Consider the following 22307-nt stretch of genomic DNA (forward strand, 5'->3'; position numbering starts at 1 on the left):
ACAGAACTTCAGTCGAAAAAAAAAAAACGAAAAAGAAGCAATAAGCACTATGTTTACATGTAATTAAAAAGAAGGCACAAATATAACAAAGAAAAGAAGAGACACTAGTGAAGACTCATCGTTACTCGAGCCTCCAATTCTCAACGTGGAGTTACCAATATGTATTTACACGACTTACATGTCAATATACGGTACGACGAGGGACAAAACATAAAGCAAAATATTCCAGGATAAGAGACAACACTAGAGAACGTGTGTTACTGAGTTGAAACAACGTGAGTGGTAAGAGGTAGGGCCTAGAAGAATGTTTGAGGCTAGAAACGAGAAGGGTGTACGAGCTTCTGTGCCTTTTGCTAGAATAAGAAACCAGGACAGACAATGGGATTGAACTTTGCGATGCAAGCAACCACGTTTTCACACTACTGGGCGACTTACGGTCGCGTTTTGTACCTATTTGCCGGCCTGGTCTCAGTTCCACATCTTCAACGATTGTCTCAAATTTTTCTCTTAAAGACGACGTCCTCCCTATTACAGATTTATCCTTGTTGACGAATACAGAATTGCTCTGATCGGTTTTTATATTTGAAGTTACGTTTGTAACGTCACTTTCATGTGACTCTTTATTCGTGGTAATAGAACCATTTACAGACTGTTGTTGTTCCGAATCAGACTGACATAAATTCATGTTTAAAAATTTCATACGTTTTAATCTATTCGCTTCGCATAGGGTCAAGCCTTTCTTTGTTTCTTGCACTTCGCTGTCAAGCTTTGGGGATCCACTGGGTATTCGCTGAACTGTGGTGGGTGGATTTAACGAGTTCGATCCTGGAGTATTCTCTTTCGAGTGTGAGTTTGAACATATTTTCGGAGACGTTGTAATATCGAGCGCAGTTGTAGGTAAATTTTCCACGGAAGACAAAATGGGATATGGTGCTGCAGTCTTTTCATTCGTTTCTTTCTTGGGAATTATCGGGTTATTTTCATTCACATCTGAGAGACCCGGATGATCCGGTTTTTTATGTAAATTAAATTCAATCGGCACACTTTGTGGCCTCAAAGGTGTCGGGCCTTTTGTGTCTCTATAATGTATACCGTTCTTTTTTATGTGATTATGATCACTGATTAATTCCTCAGTGTTTTTTAATTTATCAGGAATATTTATATTCTCCAAAGAGACAGAATGACTTTTATGCCAACGATTAGCCTTGGAAATATTTTTCCTCTGAGTGCTATCTATCAGAGAGTCAATAATTTCATTGTTAATGTCAGACTCAGTCTTCGTTAGAAACATCTTTCGTTTCTTGTTAGCAAACTGTTGACTGTTAAGGTCGTCTTCTAATTTGGAAGTTGCGTCAAATTCGTTGGACAAGTTTTCCTTGTCCTTTTCTAAGTCCGATTTATTTAAAGCTTGAGATTCTTCTTTGATACCGTTAGTCCCACGAGTACATTCTTGCCATGCCTTCTTCATCTCTGGCTCCACTTCGAACTTCAAATCGTCCATTACATTTTCCGTGCCAGAGAAAACATAATCCATAGGAACATAAAATTTGCTATTCGAGATGGTAATGCCGTAACAATCCTTTCCCATATTTTGGATACCCTTTATATCATTTAACAAGGACGCTTTTGCTACTACGTTTTTCTCAACAGTGGACATATTAGAAATATTCAACTCTGGATGATCCCCCGAATAATTCAATGAATCGCTTGACCTTTTACTTTCATCAGTCAGATTGAACCCCACCGATGAACATGTATTTAAAAGATTCGAGTCTTTGGATATATCATTAACGGACTCAAAAACGTTCTTTTTAGACGAGTGCAATTCATTCTTATCGGGAATGGGACAGAACTCAATTTCTTTGCCAGAAATTAATTTGTCATCCAATTTGACGGGTTCTTTAGAACACTTGGTTAATTTATCGTCGAATTCTACATTCTCGTATTGCAACGGTACATTTAACTCTTCTAAAGCAATCGAACTGTTAGGCTCTTCGAATTTCGGATTAACGGCGTCACAGGGGTCCGGGTCAATCGTCGTTATCGGCAAATCGCTATTGAGTGCACTTTTCTTAGACTCGTGTCGTCTCTTTACAATAGTACGTCCACGTTTCAATATATTGCTTGCAGGTTTGCGACTACTTCTGGTTGCGTTACTGTATATCTTACATTGAGAAACGGGAGTGCTGGCTGACATCCGAATGAAAATTGGAAAGAAAACAGACAACACATATTGTATTAATAATACTCCGGCTTCGTTAGCGACGAGAAATAAAAAAAAAGAAAATTTAAACTGGAATACATTGTATGCTTCCCTAAATCATCCTGTCTATAGGATTCTGTATATATAATAAATATATATTCAAAGTCTGTTCGATGCGAACAAAATTTTCACTAAAATCGAACGATCCCTTAAACGCATTCTACATACCTTTGTTCAGTTTATCGAGTTGAGCCTCCAGTGCTCTGAGCTTGTCCCGCTGCGCCTTGTTCTCCAAAACAACGCGTTCCAATTCACTTTGAGCTTCGGTTTTGAAATCGTTCGCGACCCGCACGGTCATTAGCAAGTCCGTTTGAAACTGCTCCCACTCGACAACTTCGTCTTGCCTCAATTTCCGTTCCTCTGCCAAAGCTCTTTCCAACTCGAACTGCCGCGTTTGAGCCTCGCGTTCCCTTCGCTGCGCCTCGTTCAGGGCAGCTTTCAATTCCCTTTTATCCTCCAGATGCCTCTGACACTGGGCTTGCAGTTCTGCCAAGGAATCCCTGACAAGTTGCAACTCCGTGCTCACCGACAACCGTTCGTCTTTCAGCTGATTTAGTCTGTACTCTAGATCGTCGATGGCTGATTTTGCGTTATTGCGGGCTACCTGGAAAATATCTGGAATTAGTATGCGATTCGAAAAATTTGCTTCCACGTTAATCCTATTTCGTGCGTTCATTTGTCTTACTTTGTATTCTTCTTGAAGCTGCGAGTATTGATCTCTGAGACGATCGTGATCGCAGTGCGAACGAGCCAGTTGCTCCTGGAGAGCCGCTGCTTGAGTCTCTAAAGTATCTTTCTCCCTTCTGGCGGCGTCCAAAAGCTCGTCAGCCTCGCTTTTGTTCTCCACTTGCCTCGACTGTTCCAATTCTTCGATTTTCGCTCGAGCATTCTCCAGTAAAGTGGCTAACCTACTAATTTCTATACTTCGGTTTGCTCCTTCTTGCCTAGCCTCTGCCAACTCCATGTCCAATTGCTTTCGTTCATTGTTCGCCACCTCGACGGTTGACTCCAGCAAATGAACACACTTTGTCAGACGTTCGGATTCCGCAGTACTAACTTCAGCAGCCGCTCGAAGAACCTTCAATTCCGAGGTCAGTTCTTCTTGCTTTTGCAGCAGGGATTCTCGTTCCTCTTGAGCACTCTGTAATTAGTGAATTTTCTCAGTAACTACTATAAAGTATCACGTTAACACCCATGAAGAATATGTACCTTTAAAAGGTCTACCAGCTTCTGTTCCCTCTCTGTGTTGTATCCTTTAGAAGACTCTTGAGGTTGCTCTTCCCTTAAAAGTAAACCTTGTAAGGTGTCAACCTTGGACCTTGAATCTTCCAGCTTTTCTGTTTGCCTGCACAATGACTCTAGAAGCACATCCTTCTCCTCTGTTAACCTTTCATTATCAGCTTGTAATTCTGTAAGCTGCGCCTGTAAGATGGAAATAAGACATTGGTATCTTACTTCAATACTAGATATTTTCATTTGTTTATGCTAAGAACCGTACTTGTAGATCGCTTAATTCCTGTATTGTTGCTTGTAACTCCTCGTTCGTTGAATAATGTGTTTCTTCCATTTGCAATATTCTATCCTGCAGACATGCGACAGAAACCTCTGATACAGAACTGGAAGAATGTTTGTCCCAATCCGGGGTAGTGCATTGTCCACTATCTTGGGGTATGGACGTGATAGGGGTAGAAGCTTCATCTTGAGGAATGGCTATGGATGCTGGTGCAGAGTTATGCAATCTGGATGCATCCAGAAGTAGTTGCTGCTTCTCAGAATCCGATAATGGAGAATGAGCTACGTCCCTGAGTCTTGAGCGAAGAGTTTCGTTCTCTTCTGTCAAACGCTCTAACTCCAAACTGTGCTGCTCCTACATGTATCAAAAAAAAAATAAATACATAAAAATCCTTTGCAAATTACATTTCTTCAATGATTAAACTTAAAGATTAAGTACATAAAATAGTATATTGTTTACTACAAATCAAACATGAAAGCGTGAACAGTTATATTCTCCGTCTCATTCGTTTTACTTATATTGAAAAAAAAAAAGAAAAAGACACAGAGTCAGAATTGCTTATGTAAAAGAGAACATGGAGGCCGACCGGACTCTAATTACTCAGACCAAATGATACAGGGAAATGCGATACGCTTAGCCGCACGGTGTACCGTGACAATACCGAGAAATCATTTGTCGATTCAAGGCGACCAATTTTTTCACGATCTCGACCAGAAACGCGGGCAATAAAGTGTCATAGATCGAGGTTAGGTTTGCGAACCGTTACGGCGAGAATTTCACTAAACATTCAAGAGACAAGCCGCAAAAGCATGCGTTTACGATTCGTCGTGCAAACGTAACCAAATTAGAAAGCAAGGTGCCCCATGTCGTTTACCGTGGACAAAGAGAGACAAAGTTTTTTCATAGCGTTCACGGTCGTTTTGCTTCACAAGCTTTTTCCTTCTTTTGTAAACATCCCCAACCTTTCACGCCCTCTGGCTAGACTTGAAATACGCGGGATTTTAATACAATAATATTTACCTTACAAAAAATCTGCATCTACGCAATACATTACATTTTAAATCGATTAACATCTCAATAAATCAATAAATAAATAAACAAAGAAAATAAAACTAAAAATTCTTTTAACACTTTATCAACTTACAAACACTATCTAAACATTATGGTACTCACGATTTGTACACGATAAACAAATACGTGTTTTCGGAATGAACTCTAACATATTTAGAGAATTTTGAAATGAAATTTTAAGGTGCACGGTCGCGACGCAAAAAGATCATCGCTACGGGCAGAGATGCCAGTAAAATTACTCGGTATCACGGCCCGAAGCGATGAGATTACAGCCTCCGATTATGTAATGTCCGCTTTTCGTAACATCGTCGGTGGAGGAACGAGAGAAAAAAAAGGAGGAAAGAAGAGAAAAAGAAACGAATCACCCACGTTCGCCTTGAATCGGTAACCGTTCGATGGCGGCGAAACCGCCCCCGAACGACGCTGTCTCTCCCGTATTTGTTTTCCTTCTATGGTCGACGATATTACGCGACATCGGGAATAGAGGATTCAGGTGGGAGGACCGAGCCTGAACCACGCGTCGAGAGGAAAGAATGGAGGAAAGACCGTGGAGAGGGGCGAGACGCAATAAAAGCAAACGACGGGCATTGAAGTCTCTACCGTGTAGTTTCCCGAGTGACTTAATGATTGACAATTTATATATTCAAATTTTCTCCCTCTTGATTTCCCTCCTTTCACTCTGGCAATAATAACTATAATAAAAACAGTCGCGTTGGCTCTGTTGCAACAGAAGTGAGTCCAGCAAAAAGGAAAATAAAATAAATAATAGAACCCCATAACGAGAATAGACATAGAAATCATAGAAATTTATAGTATAGGTTATGTCACTTAGAAAGAGGATAAATGTTATCAAATGTAAAAAATCTAACGCTGTATTAACTAATTCTGTTAAACGGTTAATGCATCCGGTATTATTCACTAATAGTTGTTACGAGATCGAGGTTAGGAATTCAAAGTACGATTCATTGAAACCTATTCGCAGGACATCCTGCTTAGAGTCCTCAAAGGAATGCAAGTCTAATTGATCAATCTTAACCCTTTGCACTCGAGAGGCAAGTAATCGCCATTTGAACATAGCAAAATTATTAAATTAAAAATTCAATATTCAATTTTGTGTAAGGTATCAAATAGTCCTGTCTCTTAATTTATGCGAGATATTTCACGTTAGTTGTAATATCGATATTTTACGTTAGTTGCAATATCGATATTTCACGTTAGTTGCAATATCGATATTTCATTAGGAAATAACGAACATTTATAATATCAAATATTATCGAGTGCAAAGGGTTAATTCCTTTCATCTTATTTTCAATATTGATTACTTATCAGTACGGTTATACGTAATCAACTAAAACTCAAATAAAACCCGGAAACCTTTCGCCCCTGTACTTCCGGAACTCTTCTAGCAACGAAGAGTCCTGCTAGGAGATCACTTGACTAGACTGAGGGATTCAATAATAATTCTTATTATTTCTCACCTGATTTTTGCCTAATTTTATCTTACAATTTACTGTCAATACGATTATACAACTAAACCACTAAAACGTCCCTCATCCGTGCGCCGTTTCTCTAGATCAGTGTTTCCCAACCTTTTTGTGCATGGCCCACCTAAGTCTTGCTAAAATTCTTATGCCCCTCTATGTAACATATATATAATTTTTAATATTATATTATAATATTTATTACAATATTTTTGCTATTTTATTTACGCAAATACAGTGAAATATACGAGACAATATTTCAAATTTCAAATTGCCCCTTAACACTAAACCTACCGAGTTAAATTGACATTTTGAAATTTCTCTATAGAAACTCAAAGAGTGCATCTGTCAAGATTTCAATTGATTTACAATTCTGAATCTATTTCTTGAATGATTTCTCAGAGAAATATTTATTATCTTAATAATGGCAAAAAGGAGACACTAGGTTTGACATTTTGACCCGTCCGGTAGTTTTACTATTAAAAATCAAATCGCCCACGTTGTGAAACACTGCTCCAGACATCAAGTGACCACCCGGCAGTACGTATCCTTATCATACCTCATTACCTTCAGAGAGGCGAGCTCGGAGCGCAACTCGCGAAAATTCTGAGCGTCGCAGGACGCCTCACGTAGGTTCGACTCGAGCCGGCCGCGTTCCTTGCGCAACACCTCGATCTCACGCTCAAGCTCCTGCATCCTGGAACCCTTCGCGGGTCCCTTCGAGTTGTAGTTCCCCTTGGAGTTCCCCTTGACCCCTTCTTTACCGAGAGAGCCCCAATTCCCCACGGCGGGGTTCTCGTTCTTCGCTTCCAGCGAGGAGGCGCTGGCAGCCTGTCGCAGCGGGATCTGTTGCTCCTGTTGCTGCTGCTGCGGCTGCGTCGGTTGCTGCTGCTGCGGCTGCGGCTGTTGCTGCTGCTGCTGCGGCTGCTGCGACGATTGGTTTTGTTGTCCTCTGCGAAACAGCGATTTGAACTTCATCATGGTCGACCGTCACCGTTTCACTAGTCACTCGATCGAATAAATTTCATATTTCGAAACGGGACTCGGTTGCCGCCTCTCGGTCGGACACGACACGCGACATCGGTTCAACGTCGACACGTTACAAAGTCAGTGACAGCGTCTTTCACCTCGATCGACTTTGTCCTTCGTGGACGGGGGCACGCGATCCCGATCGATAAGCGACTCATCTCTGAACCCGCCCTAAACCTCTCGTTCAAATAACCAGACTATTATTATTATTATTAAATCCTTCGAGGATTCCCTAAATCAAATCAATACCGATCACTAATATAACACTTAGCGACGATTTAATGTCACTAAAATCCAACACTTATTGATCACGTGACTATTCGATTGAAAATCCATCGAGCCACGAAACTTCGGAAACTTTTCCAAGATTCCTGAGGAGCATCTCTATCGAGAGCACGGGCCACTTTCACGATTGGATGAAAAGGCGAGATCTCTCCGGTTCAAGGAAGCCGAGGTTACACGGGGCAGGGGGGGAGGAGGGGACGTTCGGTTCCCCGCAGCGTGTGACACGAGTTCAACGAAGAATTCGAAGATACGTGCGAGACGCCGCGACCTCGAGCCACTTTCGTCCCGTCGTGGAGTCCTCAGAGTAGATTCTGGGCAAAGCCGAGCGAGGGAACGGGCCACGGTCCCGTTTCCATTTCAGCCTCCGACGACCACTTGTTGCGCCGAGCCGCGGATCCACGGCCGCCCGGCCGCCTCCCGTCGCGTGATTCTTCCCGAAGCCTGCTCGAGACGTGCAGGGCCGCATTAAGGTCCTCGTTGTTCCCAGAGAAGATCCGAGTGCCGGCCTCCTTCTCCCCAGGGAAACGTGAAATATTATTTTCCGTCGAGTCGCGTTTCTATGTGCCAACTTTTTCTTGCTTTCATTCTGCACGGACCCTTAAGCGATAGACATGGGGGTTCCTGGAGAAGTGTCCCCGAGGGTTCGATCGAGGGAAGAAGAATTAGCGGGGCTGACTGAGAATCACAATCGGACGATTCACTGATAGGCGTACGGAACGAATGGTTTTGTCTCCTGGAGCACGGAACTCGGGGCGCAACAGTTGTTTCACTTCGACCTCGACTCGCAGGAGCGGAGAACGAGGCAAGGCGACGTGCATCCTTCGAGGATGTATCGGTAACTGAATACGAGACCCGAGAAACCACCTCCCACCACAAACATTGCCCCCACCGCGCAGCCATGACAGTGAACTCAGGGCTGTAAGCAGATGGCGCCCACTGCGAGCACGTTTTCTTCGATTGTTTTTTAGCTTGTGATTTTCTGTTTGATTCTCCATGGAATTTCGGTGATTAATGAATTCTTTGTTTTATAGGTTACCGTTGTTTGGGAATTCTAAGGGGTAGTTTTATACTGGAACTACCAAATGGAGTAGAATGAACTTCGTGTGAATTTGCAATGGAAAAGGCAGGCGATTTTGTGTTTGCTTCTTGATGGAATTTGGGTAATTTATGCTTTTTCTTGGTTATGGTTATTGTTTGTTTGGAAATTCTAAGGGGTAGTTTTATACTGGAACTACCAAATGGGTTAGAATTAATTTTATATGAATTTGCAGTGGAAAAGGCACGGCGATTTTCGAAGGATTTAACCCTTTGCACACAATATTTTATTTCAATGTTTTATTCAATATTTCTCAAATTGATGCACTGTACGAGGTATAATATTAAATATCAATTTTAATATATATAGTTTTACCGTAAGAAATCAAGTGGTGAGTGAGAGTCACGTGTCCAGTGCAAAGGGTTAATTATATTTGAATTTCGATTTCTTTCAGAACTGGAGACTTCTTTGAATCGCGATGACGATCTCTTTTCAGAATTGGGTTTCTCGTGTTTTTACACGGTGTACCGTGAATCGTTATCGATCTACCGAGAAAGACGAGGCTATACATGGATAGAGACGATTCATCCGGGGAGGAAAAAGAGGGGAGGCTGGTTTTCATCCGATCGAGGAAGTGAAATTTCTCTTATGCAAGATTCTGCCGGGTTTCTCTAATGAGATCAAAGATTCCTTTCGTTCAGCGGTGATAAGATGGCGGCCTGAAACCCGATTGAAAAGTCGGGAGAATCCTAATTACAAAGGAGCATTCATGCGACGCTCTTTTACGGCGAATTAAGAGTACCGTTTCGTTGAAGCGCCGCGTTTAAGGCATTGTACTTGTGTACGCGTATATACTTTCATAGAAAGTTGAATTGTCTCGCGGAACGGTGGCGAGCAAACAGCTTTTAACACGGCATTATACTGTAATCAGTACTGAGAATTGAAAGTCACAGCGCTGTGCAAATTACTCTTTTCTGCCTTAATCAAAACTAATTGTCTGTTTACCAAAGAAATCTTGTCGTTTCTTCTATTCACCGCGTTGCTCATGCTGAACTATAAAATTGATAAACATTGAAAAGTGACAGGAATTTATAGAATGTATAGAATTCAAATTTCAATCTAATTAACCCCTTGCTGTACAATGTCTGACTCATGGTGAAGATTTCAAATAGAAATTAACAAATGCAAATGTCACTTAATCCAAACACAAATACTATTTTTCTATTAACTATTACATTGCTTTAGAATAAATGTAGATATAGAATAAGCATTTTTTAAGAACAAGGGGTTCAGTATATAAATATAATGACACTTAACAGCACAATATTAATAACCCAACTAACATAATATAAATATTAATATAAACAGTGCCCTGGTAGAGCCTGCAGAATACAAAGGATTAAATTCCACCCAGAAATACAAGATTCTCACACTAGCAACACTGGTCAACATAATGTTACTCTCAAAAGGTTTACCAGGTAATCATACTACTACCCTACACTGAATTCAAACACACCCTCAGTTCTTAAGAAATTCATTATAAAAAATACTATTACAACAATACTATTCCTATTACATCTACAATGACCTAAAACCTTTCAGAACAAAAGAAGACTTGAATTCTATGGACCAGCGTAACTGAAACATCTAATTTACACCAGTTACCTACTCATCAACATTATTTTTCACGTCTGTACCACATCACTGCCAACAGAAATCACTCGTTGGGGTCCGTTCTACGATGATGCACGGGGCCCAACATTCGGGTAAGGCGGGGGGCATTCGATTGGGCAGGCGCGGCGCGGCGATGCGACGGAGCTCGATCGTCCGTCTCGTTGGTCGATTTTTTCGCCGGACGCCGTGGAGAGAACGAGCGGCCCGCCGGAGAGAAAGAGAGATAATTGCCGCGGGAAAGAGTTGGTGGGGCTTAAGACAGCCTGCGCCGGCACTCTGGGAACGAGTACATACACATACTCCACGGAGGATGGTCAGACGAGCGCCGGGGCTGGGGAAGGAAGGGAAGCAGAAGCTGCTTAAGGAGGCCACGGAATCTGCAGACGTCTCACCGTCGACCAGTTTTCTCATACGGTCGACATATGGTATGTACCCGGTGGCCTGAACTTCTTCAGGGCACCGGACTACCTGCTCTTATCCACATACTTTCTGAATTTCAGGGCCCGAAACTATCCTGCAACATGGATTCCTGTTAACACTCTGCCATCCCTCCGGAGAGGACTAAATATTAAGGCAACCGGGGACTTACGCTGGTTTTTGAATGAAAGATGATAATACATTTTTAATAGATAACCTTTAACGCTTCAATGAGGGGACACTTGCAATTAACATGGTCACTATATTTATAAATTATTGGACAGACATTTACAAGCAGCTTGTTTTTTAATGCTAGAACTAATGAACAGTAATATATGGATACAGTATATGGAAACTCTCAGAGTATATCTATTGGGATTTCGATTAATGTAAAATTCACTTTGCATGTTAAATCAATTTCTTTTATACTTCAGAGAAGCATTTGCTATCTTTTCAATAGTTGTAAGAGAAGAATTCGGTAGTTAGTGTTAAACCGAAGCTGGACGATGGCGTTGAGATAATAATTGAAGCGTTAAGGGTTAATATTTACTGATCAATAGAATTTCCATCGTTGGCAATTACGTCTTCTCAGAGTGATGGTATTGGTGGATTCCATTTCTGTAGAATGACTCATCGTTGAGAACTTGAGGTTATTGGACAGAACCTTCCGGTAGACCTAATATGAATTATGTAGAATATAAAATATGTGAAAAATGTGGAATTTGAGAAGACTGTAAAGTAAAATGAACTGTACTTCCATTAGAGTGTACTCCTTGGGAGGATATTGTGAATGGATGGGACTTAAGGCGAATAGTTTCCAATGGCTACCAGGTTCCTTGTTTTCAGGGAGATTTTGACAATCTTGGTATTCCTGAATTCTGACCTTCAACCTGGAGGAAAACAGCCGTTGATTTAGTCCGGCGAATCCTGGTTCTATTCTGCCTTAGCTCTTTACGCGACACACCCAATAAAGAGCGTGATAAGATAAGAAGATTCTCGGTATTTACAGGCTTCATTAGATTGAGGCCGTTGTAAGAGGACACTGTGATTTTTAGGAGATGCCTCGTAGCACTGATGGCATTCGATACTCTAGCTTGGGGCTCGGACGAGTAAGATAGAGTTGCGTTTAGGCCCAGGATCATCTGGATCAGGATTACAACCACCATCAAATACTCTCAATAAATGACTATGCCTTTCTATGCCTAACAAACTTGTTCAATTCTCAAAATCTACCTTTTATCTTGAATAATCATTTACATTCGATACTAAACAGGTTGAGATAGTCTGCAGCAATAAGATTCGTTCTTGAAGGAGCTAATAAGGATCGGTTTCTAAAACTAGGACCTTCAGACGAGGATTACAACCGGAAACCCTGTCAATTTCCAGTTCTCCATGAAAGGAAATATTAAAAAAAAGGCCGTAGCTCGGTAATTCTATCGGTAACTGCTCAAAGATTCAACGGGCAAGCGGAATTAGATGCCCGGCAGCAGAACGCGACACCGTCCGTCTCCAAGAGCCAGGAAATATCGCGGACGAAGCGCGAACGGCTGCCGATACACCTGATCGCCGCGTCATAATCTAACAAGCTCGTAAAGCCGGCTCGTTCGCCGTAATGGCCCCCGTGTCCGCGACACCGTGCACGTGTCCGCCTCGGCGAACCGGTATGCAACAGTGCAGGCGCAGCGTCGCGGTTTTTCCACGGTGCTCGGCGGAAATATGAGTTCGGCCGCGGCGGCGTCATCGGGAATATCTTTGGACCGGAGGCCGCCGGCGCGGAACAGCGGAAAAAATAAGAGCGCGTTTCACGGTCTAAGGGCAAATGCACACGAGCGGTTCGCGGGAAAATGTCGCAGCGGTTAATGTTTCGGAATGACGGAGGAACAAAGTAGTGTTGTAAAAAGACGCTCTGAGACTGGAGCCTTAAGTTATAAAAAATGTAGCCTAGGAAGTTTCGAACGTTGAGCTCTAAAAGCTGAAGGCTTCAATGTTAGAGAGTTTAAGCTTGAAGACTCGAGCTTTATTGAAGTCTAAACTTTGTAGACTCAAGTTTTAGAGACTCGAGCTTTAAAGATTCAAGCTTCAAGAACTTAAGCTTTAAAAAATCAAGTTTAAAAAATTCAAGCTTTAAAGACTCAAGCTTCGAATATTCAAGCTTTAAAGATTCAAGCTTCAAGAACTGAAGCCTTAAAAACTCAAGCTTCAAGAACTCAAGCCTTAAAAACTCAAGTTTTAAAAATTCAAGCTTTAAAGACTCAAGCTTCGAATATTCAAGCTTTAAAGATTCAAGCTTCAAGAACTCAAGCCTTAAAAACTCAAGTTTTAAAAATTCAAGCTTTAAAGACTCAAGCTTCAAGAACTGAAGCCTTAAAAACTCAAGCTTTAAAGACTCAAGCTTCAAGAACTGAAGCCTTAAAAACTCAAGCTTTAAAGACTCAATCTTTATGACTCAAGTCTTCAGGAGTTAACCTTCAAAGACGTAAGCTTTTAAGCTTAAGCCTTAAAGCTTCAAAGCCTCTATCGTTCTTCTGTCTACGCGAAAGACAAGAAGACTTTGCGTCTCTAAACTTGTGTCACCACTGCAGTATCGCGTCGCTCGTGTGCATACAGCCTAAATACGCGGAGAGGAACGTTCTCCGCTTGCTCGCGAAACGAGATTCGGAACTGCCCAAGCCAACCCGTTCATAATGGAATCATTGTACTGGGTGTTGCAGAAGTTGCTGCGGGGATGGTCCTCGTTCTCTTGTTTTCGTTCTCCGGTGATTCATTCGACGGCGGGGGAACCTAAAAGCGAGCGAGAGTTACAATACTTGTTCCATTCCGAACAGAAGGCGATTGTTTTGACTCGACGGTCTTCTTTTTACAAATACCGATTACCGACCGATAGGCATTCCTTTTAACCATTAACGGTCTATCTGATTTGCTAGTCAGAAAATCCAAGCAACTTCTATAACATCCCTAGCGACAATTAAAATTGTTACATCGCATTTCTTAACTGTCTTTAGTTTCCCTTTTAGGACTAAATTCAGAATAGTCCTCTCAAATTTCTATTACAATATTCAATGCTAATAGAGTCCATAGAAGGATTAATTTTGAATGACAAGTGTTTCCACTAACACTGCACCAATACTGAAAACTAATTTAAAACTCTCTTTCGCAATATACAGCTTCGAATAAATCTAATGTCGAGTCACATTCTACATAGAACTGTAAAGGCTTCAACTTCACGATGACACAGTGAACATTAGTCGCTAGCTAAACTCTGCCTAGGGTTCGCAGATGTGAGTTATTAGGATTCGGGGCGGGTTGCCTTTATGGGCAGTTAAACTAGGGGATTCGAGTCCGACTGCTGAAAGTGTCCTCTTATGCCAGAGACGGGCTTGTCGCGAGCATGGTGTATTCTTGGTTCGCGGGCTCGTGACGGGCATTCGAAGACTCGGTGTCCCATCAAATCACTCCGCTGCTACGGGGATCCCCTAATTGTCTAGCGATTACGTTAGTATTTCCTCGGCGCGCGATGCCTGCACGCCGGGTAAATATCAATGGCGGATGACCCGTCGCGCGTAGACACGTAGACTGATCGATGCAGCCAAGTATTTACGGCGGAGCAGTGTTATTCATGGCTCGATTAATATTCCGCGCGACCATCTATGCAACAGCCAGCGTCATGGCGCGCGAACGCGGCTCTAAGATTTGTTTCAGCGTTCCCCGTCACGCGAGTAATTCTTGCGTCAACACCTGGCCGGACACTTCGCTGCTCCACTAATCGTCGACGCCGCGTAATTGAATCGCGCTTGGAAATAACGCGAGCCTCTGATTTTGTTCTTTTGACTCTGTGCAGGCCTGTGACGAGGCGGAGTCGATATTTCGTTTATTTGGGTTGAGTGGTTGATGAAAATTAATGGTTGAGTGGTTGATGATGGTTTATAGTTGAGAAATTAATGATAATCTATGGTTGAGTGGTTGATGATAGTTCATAGTTGAGAAATTAATGATAATCTAGGGTTGAGTGGCTGATGATAGTTTATAGTTGAGAAATTAATGATAATCTATGGTTGAGTGGTTGATGATGGTTTATAGTCGAACAGTTGAATTTATGGTTGAGTAGTTAACGATACTTCATAGTACAATGATTCAGTAATACCTGGGCTGAATATAAGTTGATTGAAATCTCAATGAACGCAGGCTTATAGCTTCTTCGGAGAAGCCTCGTCAGTCGCATCAATACGAACGGTTCTTCTTAATATTGATAAGTCGATAAAGAGACTTTTTTAGTCTCTGATCTCATAAGTTCAACTGGGCCAAGTTGTGCAGAAACTTATCAGCCCTCTGATGAAACAATGCTCAAAGTGCTAAAGCCACTGATTAAATATACTCAAAACATTAAAAACATTAAAAATATTCAAACAAGAAACATACATGAAAATTCTATTTCCAGCTCTACTTGTGCTAGCTGTCTTGGACCTCCACGGGACACCCCCTCAATCCTAGTGCTTTGGGATCAACGGCGTCAACCAATTGACCCTCATCAACCTGAGCATGAAAAGCTGAATCTTCTCACAGAAATTTTAGAGGAAGAGTCGACGGCAGAAGTTATTAAAATAGTACGCGAAGGAGCTGTGAATGGGATCAAGGCTGACACCAGAATATACTTTCCCCTCGAATATTCGAACCGACCGGTCTTAGCGCAGAGAATCCTCCGATGGAGCCTTGGATATTCGTGTTGCACGGCTATCGTTGCTCGAAGGACGTGACGAAGATATCGTTATCGCCAGGTGTAGCTTGCACGGTCCGTCACCGATCGACAGACCGCAGATAAAGAATTTCCGTGAATCGAATCGCTGTGTCGACACTGAGAATTTAGACAATTCGAAGATGTCAGTTGTGTGATATACTTAAGAGAAAATGGACGTGAGATCAACTGCGAGAATAATACTTCAACGATTATTACTACTGGAGGATCGGTAGTTGGTGAATTAGTAACATTAGGAATTTGTTACTTGATAGATTATTAGTATTAGAAAATTGGTACTTGAATCATTGATATTAGAAAATCGGTACTTCATGAATTATTAATATTGGAGAATTATTACTTGAATTATTGATATTGGAAAATCGGTACTTGATGAATCATTAATATTAGAGATTTGTTAGTTGATAAATTATTAATATTAGAAAATTGATAGTTGATTATTAATATTAGAATATCTCGACAACCCTTAAATTTAGCCAACAAACTCTAAGAAACCTCGCTCTACTATTAAGTACCACATCTTTGCTAATGTTCCCCATTTTCAATGTAAGATTCTCTGCCAGTTGTTTCTGAGGTTCTTGAAGCAAACAATAATCGGTGTTTACCTCGAGCAACGTCACCGAGCAAACAATGATCGAGCAACCGTTTGTACAAACAAAGAAAGACGGAACAAGAATGGTAAGAAAACGGTGCCTCAACACATTGCGGACAGATTAAGAAAATTCTCCTATTTTCAACATTCAAAACACACTGAATAAACCAGACGAAGCATTTTACATGAGTGTCATTATGTGTGATACAACCGAAGCTACAATAAGGCACATATATCAAATATACATAAATATCATCATAACAAAGGTAATCAACAACGTCACACATATATGTTCCTGACTACTGGATAAAATTATCTTGCCTATGATTTCTTTCTCAACTCTGATACAGCTACTTTGTCATTAATAATTCATTGGAAAAAGAGACAAATTCTAAGCATATGTTATGCCTATATTTCCTGTTAACACTAGAACTACCGAGCATATGATTAATATGCAATTCCTATAAAAATTGTAACAATAAATTATTTTCAGTTTCTTCAGACATTCATTATAGTACTCTAGTGAAACTATTTATTTTCAAAATCATTTCGAATATTCAATTCTTTGAAGAGCTCAATAATTGCTAAACAAAACAATCGAAACCAGTCATTTTGACTGGTACGATAGTTCTAATGTTAAGTATAATAGTTGATTACAGAGGAATCATATTTACTTTGAATTCGAATGAACTGAGTAATATATTTGTTGAATCATGTTGAAAATCTTCACCACGAGTTTCACTCGTTGTAGGACAAGGGGTTAACAATAAGACTGGTCCGCAATGTGTTATCAAGCTCCTAGCCGACCATTCGGTTGACGGAGAGGCTAGATAAATTAATAAAGCAGTGTTAATGAGGCGGTCGTCGTGGCTCTAACGGCTGACGTCATCCCGCCTCGTTCTTTTAATCCCCATTTTCTCTGCTCCTCGCCACCAACTCTCAATTGACTTTGCCCTTATTCAAAGGCCTTTCAGTGGACCCGTTTCAGGCCTACCGACGCAATGTCTACGCTCGACTGACTTCTCAACGTGCCTTCGCTCGTGGCGGCAAAAAGTCAGATACGTTTTGTGACTCTTTCCAAAGCAGCACCACTGAAAATCAGTGTCAAATGGAAGCTTATAAAGGACTCGTTCTGCAACTTCCTTCAGAATCAGAATCACCTTCAAAGAATGAAATTGAGATTCAATAAACAGTAGAGCAGTATAATAATTAAATACAGCTTCACTCTATCTTCTATTTAATGAATCATAGTATCTATTAGGCAATAAATGTCCATATTAACTATACTGTCAATAATATGCCCTAATTAGTATTTATAATGAACCGTAGCAATACTAATTCTACAATGCTTAATTAACAGTAACAGCAACAACACTGAATCCAGTTTCATTCTATTTCCACTTCCATGAACCATGATATCTACGTCATCTATTAAATGTTAACTGTGTTAACACATTCGCAGCCAGCAATAATTTCAAACTCTACAGCCAAGTGTCAATATACTCTTGCGATACCTTATTCAACGTTTACAACGATTCGTATGCGTCCTGCAACGGCTAGAACTCATTATATCCTTCATAAATCATTATCAGCGCGGTCGCCACAGTTACGAGCCACAAGGCAGTTAGAAAGCAAACTGTTGAATGAATTTGCGTCGTACAGCTAAGAGCCTCGCCGGCTGCGGATATGTTAATTTCATTCGCCTCGAGTGTTCACGCTAGTATCGGCCGGTTAACAGGTCGAACGGCGATGCTTTTTCCAGCGTACCAACAAAGTTTCCACTCGCATTCGGCGGAGATTCGTTGGTTAGCTCCGCAGCAATCCAAGCGTAGATGAACCGTTAAATTTAATTGCACCTCGGACCCGACCGCATGCGGTTTACACTGGAACTACCGGACGGATCGAAGGGACTCGTCCCAGAAGATTTGCTTCACAATTATTGAAATTGTTCGGATACCTTTGTGAGAAATTGCGAAATATGTTCTGTATAACTCCTAGTGAAATGTAGGTGAGATGGCACAATACCATTTAGATTGTCAAGTATACATATTTTTAATTGTATTCAGTAGTATACTGAATTTTGCCTAGGTGACTGTTTAACTATTTTTCTTACATACATTTAATTTGATAAATATAGACGTTTATTTTTATTATATATAATTGTTGTTAGATATTAGTGATGTAACAGTTTTTGCAAAAGAATCGAACCATCTCTTACCCTATTCGTAGAAGACATTTTAAATCTCAAGAACTGTTCTAGTTTTCATAACAAATTATGAATCAGTTATACTAATTGCTCGGTAGTTAACACTGAAACCAAAATAATAACAAGTAGTAATTTGTCAAGACTGGAAGAGTACGTTTCTTAAGACTCATAACGCTTATCATCGCACAAATACAGACATTTCGAAATTTCACATAAAAGTATCATTTTAATAATTGAGAAATAAAATCTTAACGCATTGCGGACGGAGAATTCTCGTGTTCTCTGTACCTGAGCCGATCATGAGAGTCGTCTTTCCATTGTTGTCGTTTACAATGGAGCATAAAGCATACCTGGCGACTGGGTAAAGTTAGCAATAAAACTACTGAGTGTTAAGATTGCCCATTCCCATCCGTCCGGTAGTTCTAGTGTCAATGTAACCCTACCGCAACGGGTCAGCAATAAACGCGAGCTGAGTCGCTCATTGACTTTTGATTCACTGGGTATGTAGGTCGTTTGACGCTGGCCCCAAGTGCCGGTCTTATTGTCAGAGTAGGTCGTCGGTCTGCCAAGAGTCCGGCCGGTAAGAACCGACGTACTCGACCTCTAATTAAGTGACAAGAAGAGCAGACGTTGTTAAGCCGGGCTACTAGATGCTGAGGCAAACGGAGACGGTCTTGGGAGACCTTGCGTCCCAGGTGGAAGCGAGGAGGCGGTTAGGAGAACTTACATCTGAAGACTCAAAGCACTGATCTTCAGCTCCAGCCGGAGAACAGGGCTCTCAACAAGGGAAGACAGGGTTAAGGATCCTCTACTGTGCCTAGAACATCAGAAATTAGCTGGCAATATTGGAGAACGTTTTAAGGTGTACTTCTTTGTGATAGAAATAGTGGTGAAGTAGATATTACTTGAGGATAAATGGTAGTGTCTTTGATCTTGAGAGGTTTGGTAGCTGAAGGGACAATTCTTGAGCCTCTAGAAGATGAATAAACGAGTTAGCAGTAATTGGTATTGGTTAAGAGTTTCAAGGATAATTGCTAGGTATAGTGTTTCTAATCTAGGCAAGTTTGATGGTTGAAGGAATTACATTTCTTGATCCTCTGGAAAATGAGATAGCTGTGATTTGTTCTGCTTGAGATCTCCAAGAATAATTGGCAATGATGAATGCCAAGAATACTGTCTTTAATCTTGAGAGGTTTGATGGTTAACAGGACAGTATTCCTTTATTCTCTAGAAATGAATAGACGAGTTAGTGGTAATTGGCATTGGCTTAAGAACTTGAAGAATAATTGCCAAGAATAGTGGCTTTGATCTTGATAGGTTTGCTGGTTGAAAGGATAATATTCTTTAAGCTCCTAGAAAATGAACAGCCTAGTTATCCATTATTGGTATTGCCTAACAACTTGAATATTAATTTCAGGAATTAAGTATTCTTGGTCCACTGGGCAACGAGGATTAAACTTAAGTGAAACTGTCTTGTTGATCTCGCAGACTTTATCAGGTAGTTAACAAAGCGTTAAATCAGTCAGGCTAGAGATAGCAGGTTCGCAGTAGCTCACGACATTAGTTGGATCAACGAGGAACGAATCGGTGGATGAAGTCACCGAGTTTTCTCCCAGCTGACCAATTGAAATCGTTTAATCTGATGGTCGCTGGTTCTTGGTTGCTCTTAAAGGTGATTTTTCGAGGAACGTCCTCCTGTACAGCTAATATTAACAATGTACATCAAGATTCTTTCTTTGTTACACAATTATTAATTTTGTTACATAATCAATTGTATTCATATAGAAGGTTAAAGAATTCTCTTAAAAATGGAATTTCTTCATTCCATTCTTAAAGAAGTTAAAGTATCTACAGAACTCCTAAGTTCCCTGAAGCTACTACTTATTTCTTTCATTCGAGACTGGATCACGGAAGTCCATTAAGGTAAGAAGAAAAAACAGAGAAAATAGAAACTGGTTCAAACTGTGCTCTCTCGTCATCAGAATTCACCTTTATACATGGTTAACAGCAGAGATCGAATGTTCATGTAAATTTCCATTTTTATGGGTGAGTTCAGAGAAACTGGAATTAAATGCAGTTCTAATTCCTCTTTCGTTTCCCAGCTAAAAGAAATAAACACTTTCTTCTCATTCTCCTAACGATTTCACATAGAGTGAAAATGAAGTAATATTATTTCAAATGTCATTCGAAGCTCTAGCCTTTTAAATCTGGAAAACATTTAATACATATTAAATTCAATTAAATTCTTTTCCTTTTACTTTCACCAAAAATTTGAAGCACTTTAAAACTGGGGACCTAATTATCACCTTTCTGTCTATTGAGTTGATGCAAACATTTTTTTGGAGCAAGTACAGATATCTTTTCCCCTTCAAAGTAACATTTTCAATAAATGCAACAGTTCCATTGCTGCAATGGAAATTATATAATACATTAAGCCAATATATTTGAAAAACTCTTGTTCTTGTTTCTTATAAAAGAACATCAGGGCTTTTTCATCGACCCAATTAGACAGATCCGGAGTCTAGAGAAGAAAGTGGTGTCGGTGCACAGGTACGATTGGTGCGAATAGACTTCTACTTTTCTAGGTCGAGCCGATTTCAGTTACCTGGAAAATGGAACAGGTGACCGGCATGAGAACGCTTGTAATCGGCTCTCGATTGAAATGCGCGTTTAATTTGGAACAGTGAACGTTCAACTGTTTGAAATCCAGACTTGAAGAGTAATTAATTATCTGTTGATCATTTTCACTGCTTACTAACAGTAATCGTAATCATAACAGTAATTTAATTGTCACTGAGATTAACTATTAATTACAAGTTAGTAATTATACATTACATTTACCATTTGTAATAGAAAATCTCTAGTTCATGATTGACTGAGGACTACCGGAGTTTTTCAGAGAAGACGCAACAAACGAGGAAGCAGATTCAGTTGCATAACTAATGATTGTTCAAGCAATCGTTTCTCTCGATGGATTTGCTTCCATTACTTCTATCGTTCAACGTGATTTCTAGCTAGAATCTTCAATCTTTAGAGGACTGGCAAATTTTCTTCTGTAGCTCCTCATCCTACACAACACACAGATTATAAGAATGCATAAACTTTAGAAGAGTTACATTTATAAAAGATTATAAAAGTATGAAAAGTATAAAAATTAAAAGTTACCTTTCCTCTAAAGATCAATCATCAGTCACTTTAAGTCTCAACCAATATTGTGAAAATCCTCAGATTTTCTAGATAATATAATACATTATATTAATCACTTAATAATTGCTATTAAAATAATATTAAAATAATAGCAATTATTAAGTGATTAATGAGTGTGATACATTGGTATCCTGCACTTTTTTTTCAATTTCATTAAAACGTAAACTCTTAAATATCTCAATTTAAACTGAAATGGACTTAGACCATTTCCAAAATAAACTACTCATATACCTGTATCTATACAGTGTATGCTTTAATTTTATTGCCGCAGCTCCAAGACAAATTCCTGAGTCGTTACCAGTGCCAACTATAGCCTTTAGCATTTTCCATTTTCGTGTCGCCGTTGAAACGTGTCGGTCGCTGATTCGTTTCCGTCATTCAGCCGGATAAGTCTGGTCCAGTACTCACCTTAGCTGGTCCTCTACCCGCCGCACCCGGTGTCCATCGCAGGAATCCCTCGCTGTTCTGTGCGCTGGCCTTTTCGGGCTAAAAAACGACGCGATCGTGTCCCTTTTCCTCCCGGCGCCGGAGACCAGCCTTGATTCCGACTTGGATCTGAAATTCACAGCGGGACAGATCTCCGTTAGTCCGTGCGTCGATAAAGATCTCTAAAAAGGCCTGTTCAAGGTCGCGAATGCTTTGTTCTGCTATGTGTAATTGAGCTACTATAACGCAGTCCTGGAATGGCAGGTGCAACGGTGTCAGTTGTACGTATAACTGCAACTGTGAAGTGGGAACAATGTGGTTGATGGTTTAAAAGGAATGTAATTGGTATTGTTGATG

General features: G+C 40.5%; 1 protein-coding gene and 1 long non-coding RNA gene across 11 annotated transcripts in view; both read right to left on the minus strand.

Annotated features, from left to right (window-relative positions):
• The window catches only part of LOC116426205 (uncharacterized), a 35314-nt gene that overhangs the window by 2233 nt on the left and 10774 nt on the right, over positions 1 to 22307 (minus strand). For 6 of the 10 annotated variants that reach the window (XM_076364521.1, XM_076364522.1, XM_076364520.1 and 3 more), the window contains 8 exons: positions 21933 to 22079; positions 19045 to 19134; positions 6896 to 7280; positions 3762 to 4130; positions 3473 to 3685; positions 2949 to 3404; positions 2432 to 2867; positions 436 to 2190 (listed from right to left, as the gene is read on the minus strand). In XM_076364521.1, coding sequence (XP_076220636.1) covers positions 436 to 2190; positions 2432 to 2867; positions 2949 to 3404; positions 3473 to 3685; positions 3762 to 4130; positions 6896 to 7280; positions 19045 to 19134; positions 21933 to 22079 — 3851 coding nt within the window. Of the gene's footprint in view, positions 1 to 435; positions 2191 to 2431; positions 2868 to 2948; positions 3405 to 3472; positions 3686 to 3761; positions 4131 to 4536; positions 4591 to 4650; positions 4764 to 4796; positions 4830 to 6895; positions 7281 to 19044; positions 19135 to 21932; positions 22080 to 22307 lie in introns of those variants that run through there. The other 4 variants (XM_076364526.1, XM_076364529.1, XM_076364527.1 and 1 more) reach the window with 4 other exon arrangements.
• On the minus strand, positions 21355 to 21926 carry LOC143174217 (uncharacterized). Its single transcript, XR_012997994.1, has 3 exons — positions 21756 to 21926; positions 21483 to 21550; positions 21355 to 21385 (listed from the first exon to the last, which is right to left on the minus strand). It is a non-coding gene; the product is annotated as an uncharacterized LOC143174217 (long non-coding RNA).

Source organism: Nomia melanderi, chromosome 2, assembly GCF_051020985.1.
Source record: "Nomia melanderi isolate GNS246 chromosome 2, iyNomMela1, whole genome shotgun sequence".
NCBI lineage: Eukaryota > Metazoa > Arthropoda > Insecta > Hymenoptera > Halictidae > Nomia > Nomia melanderi.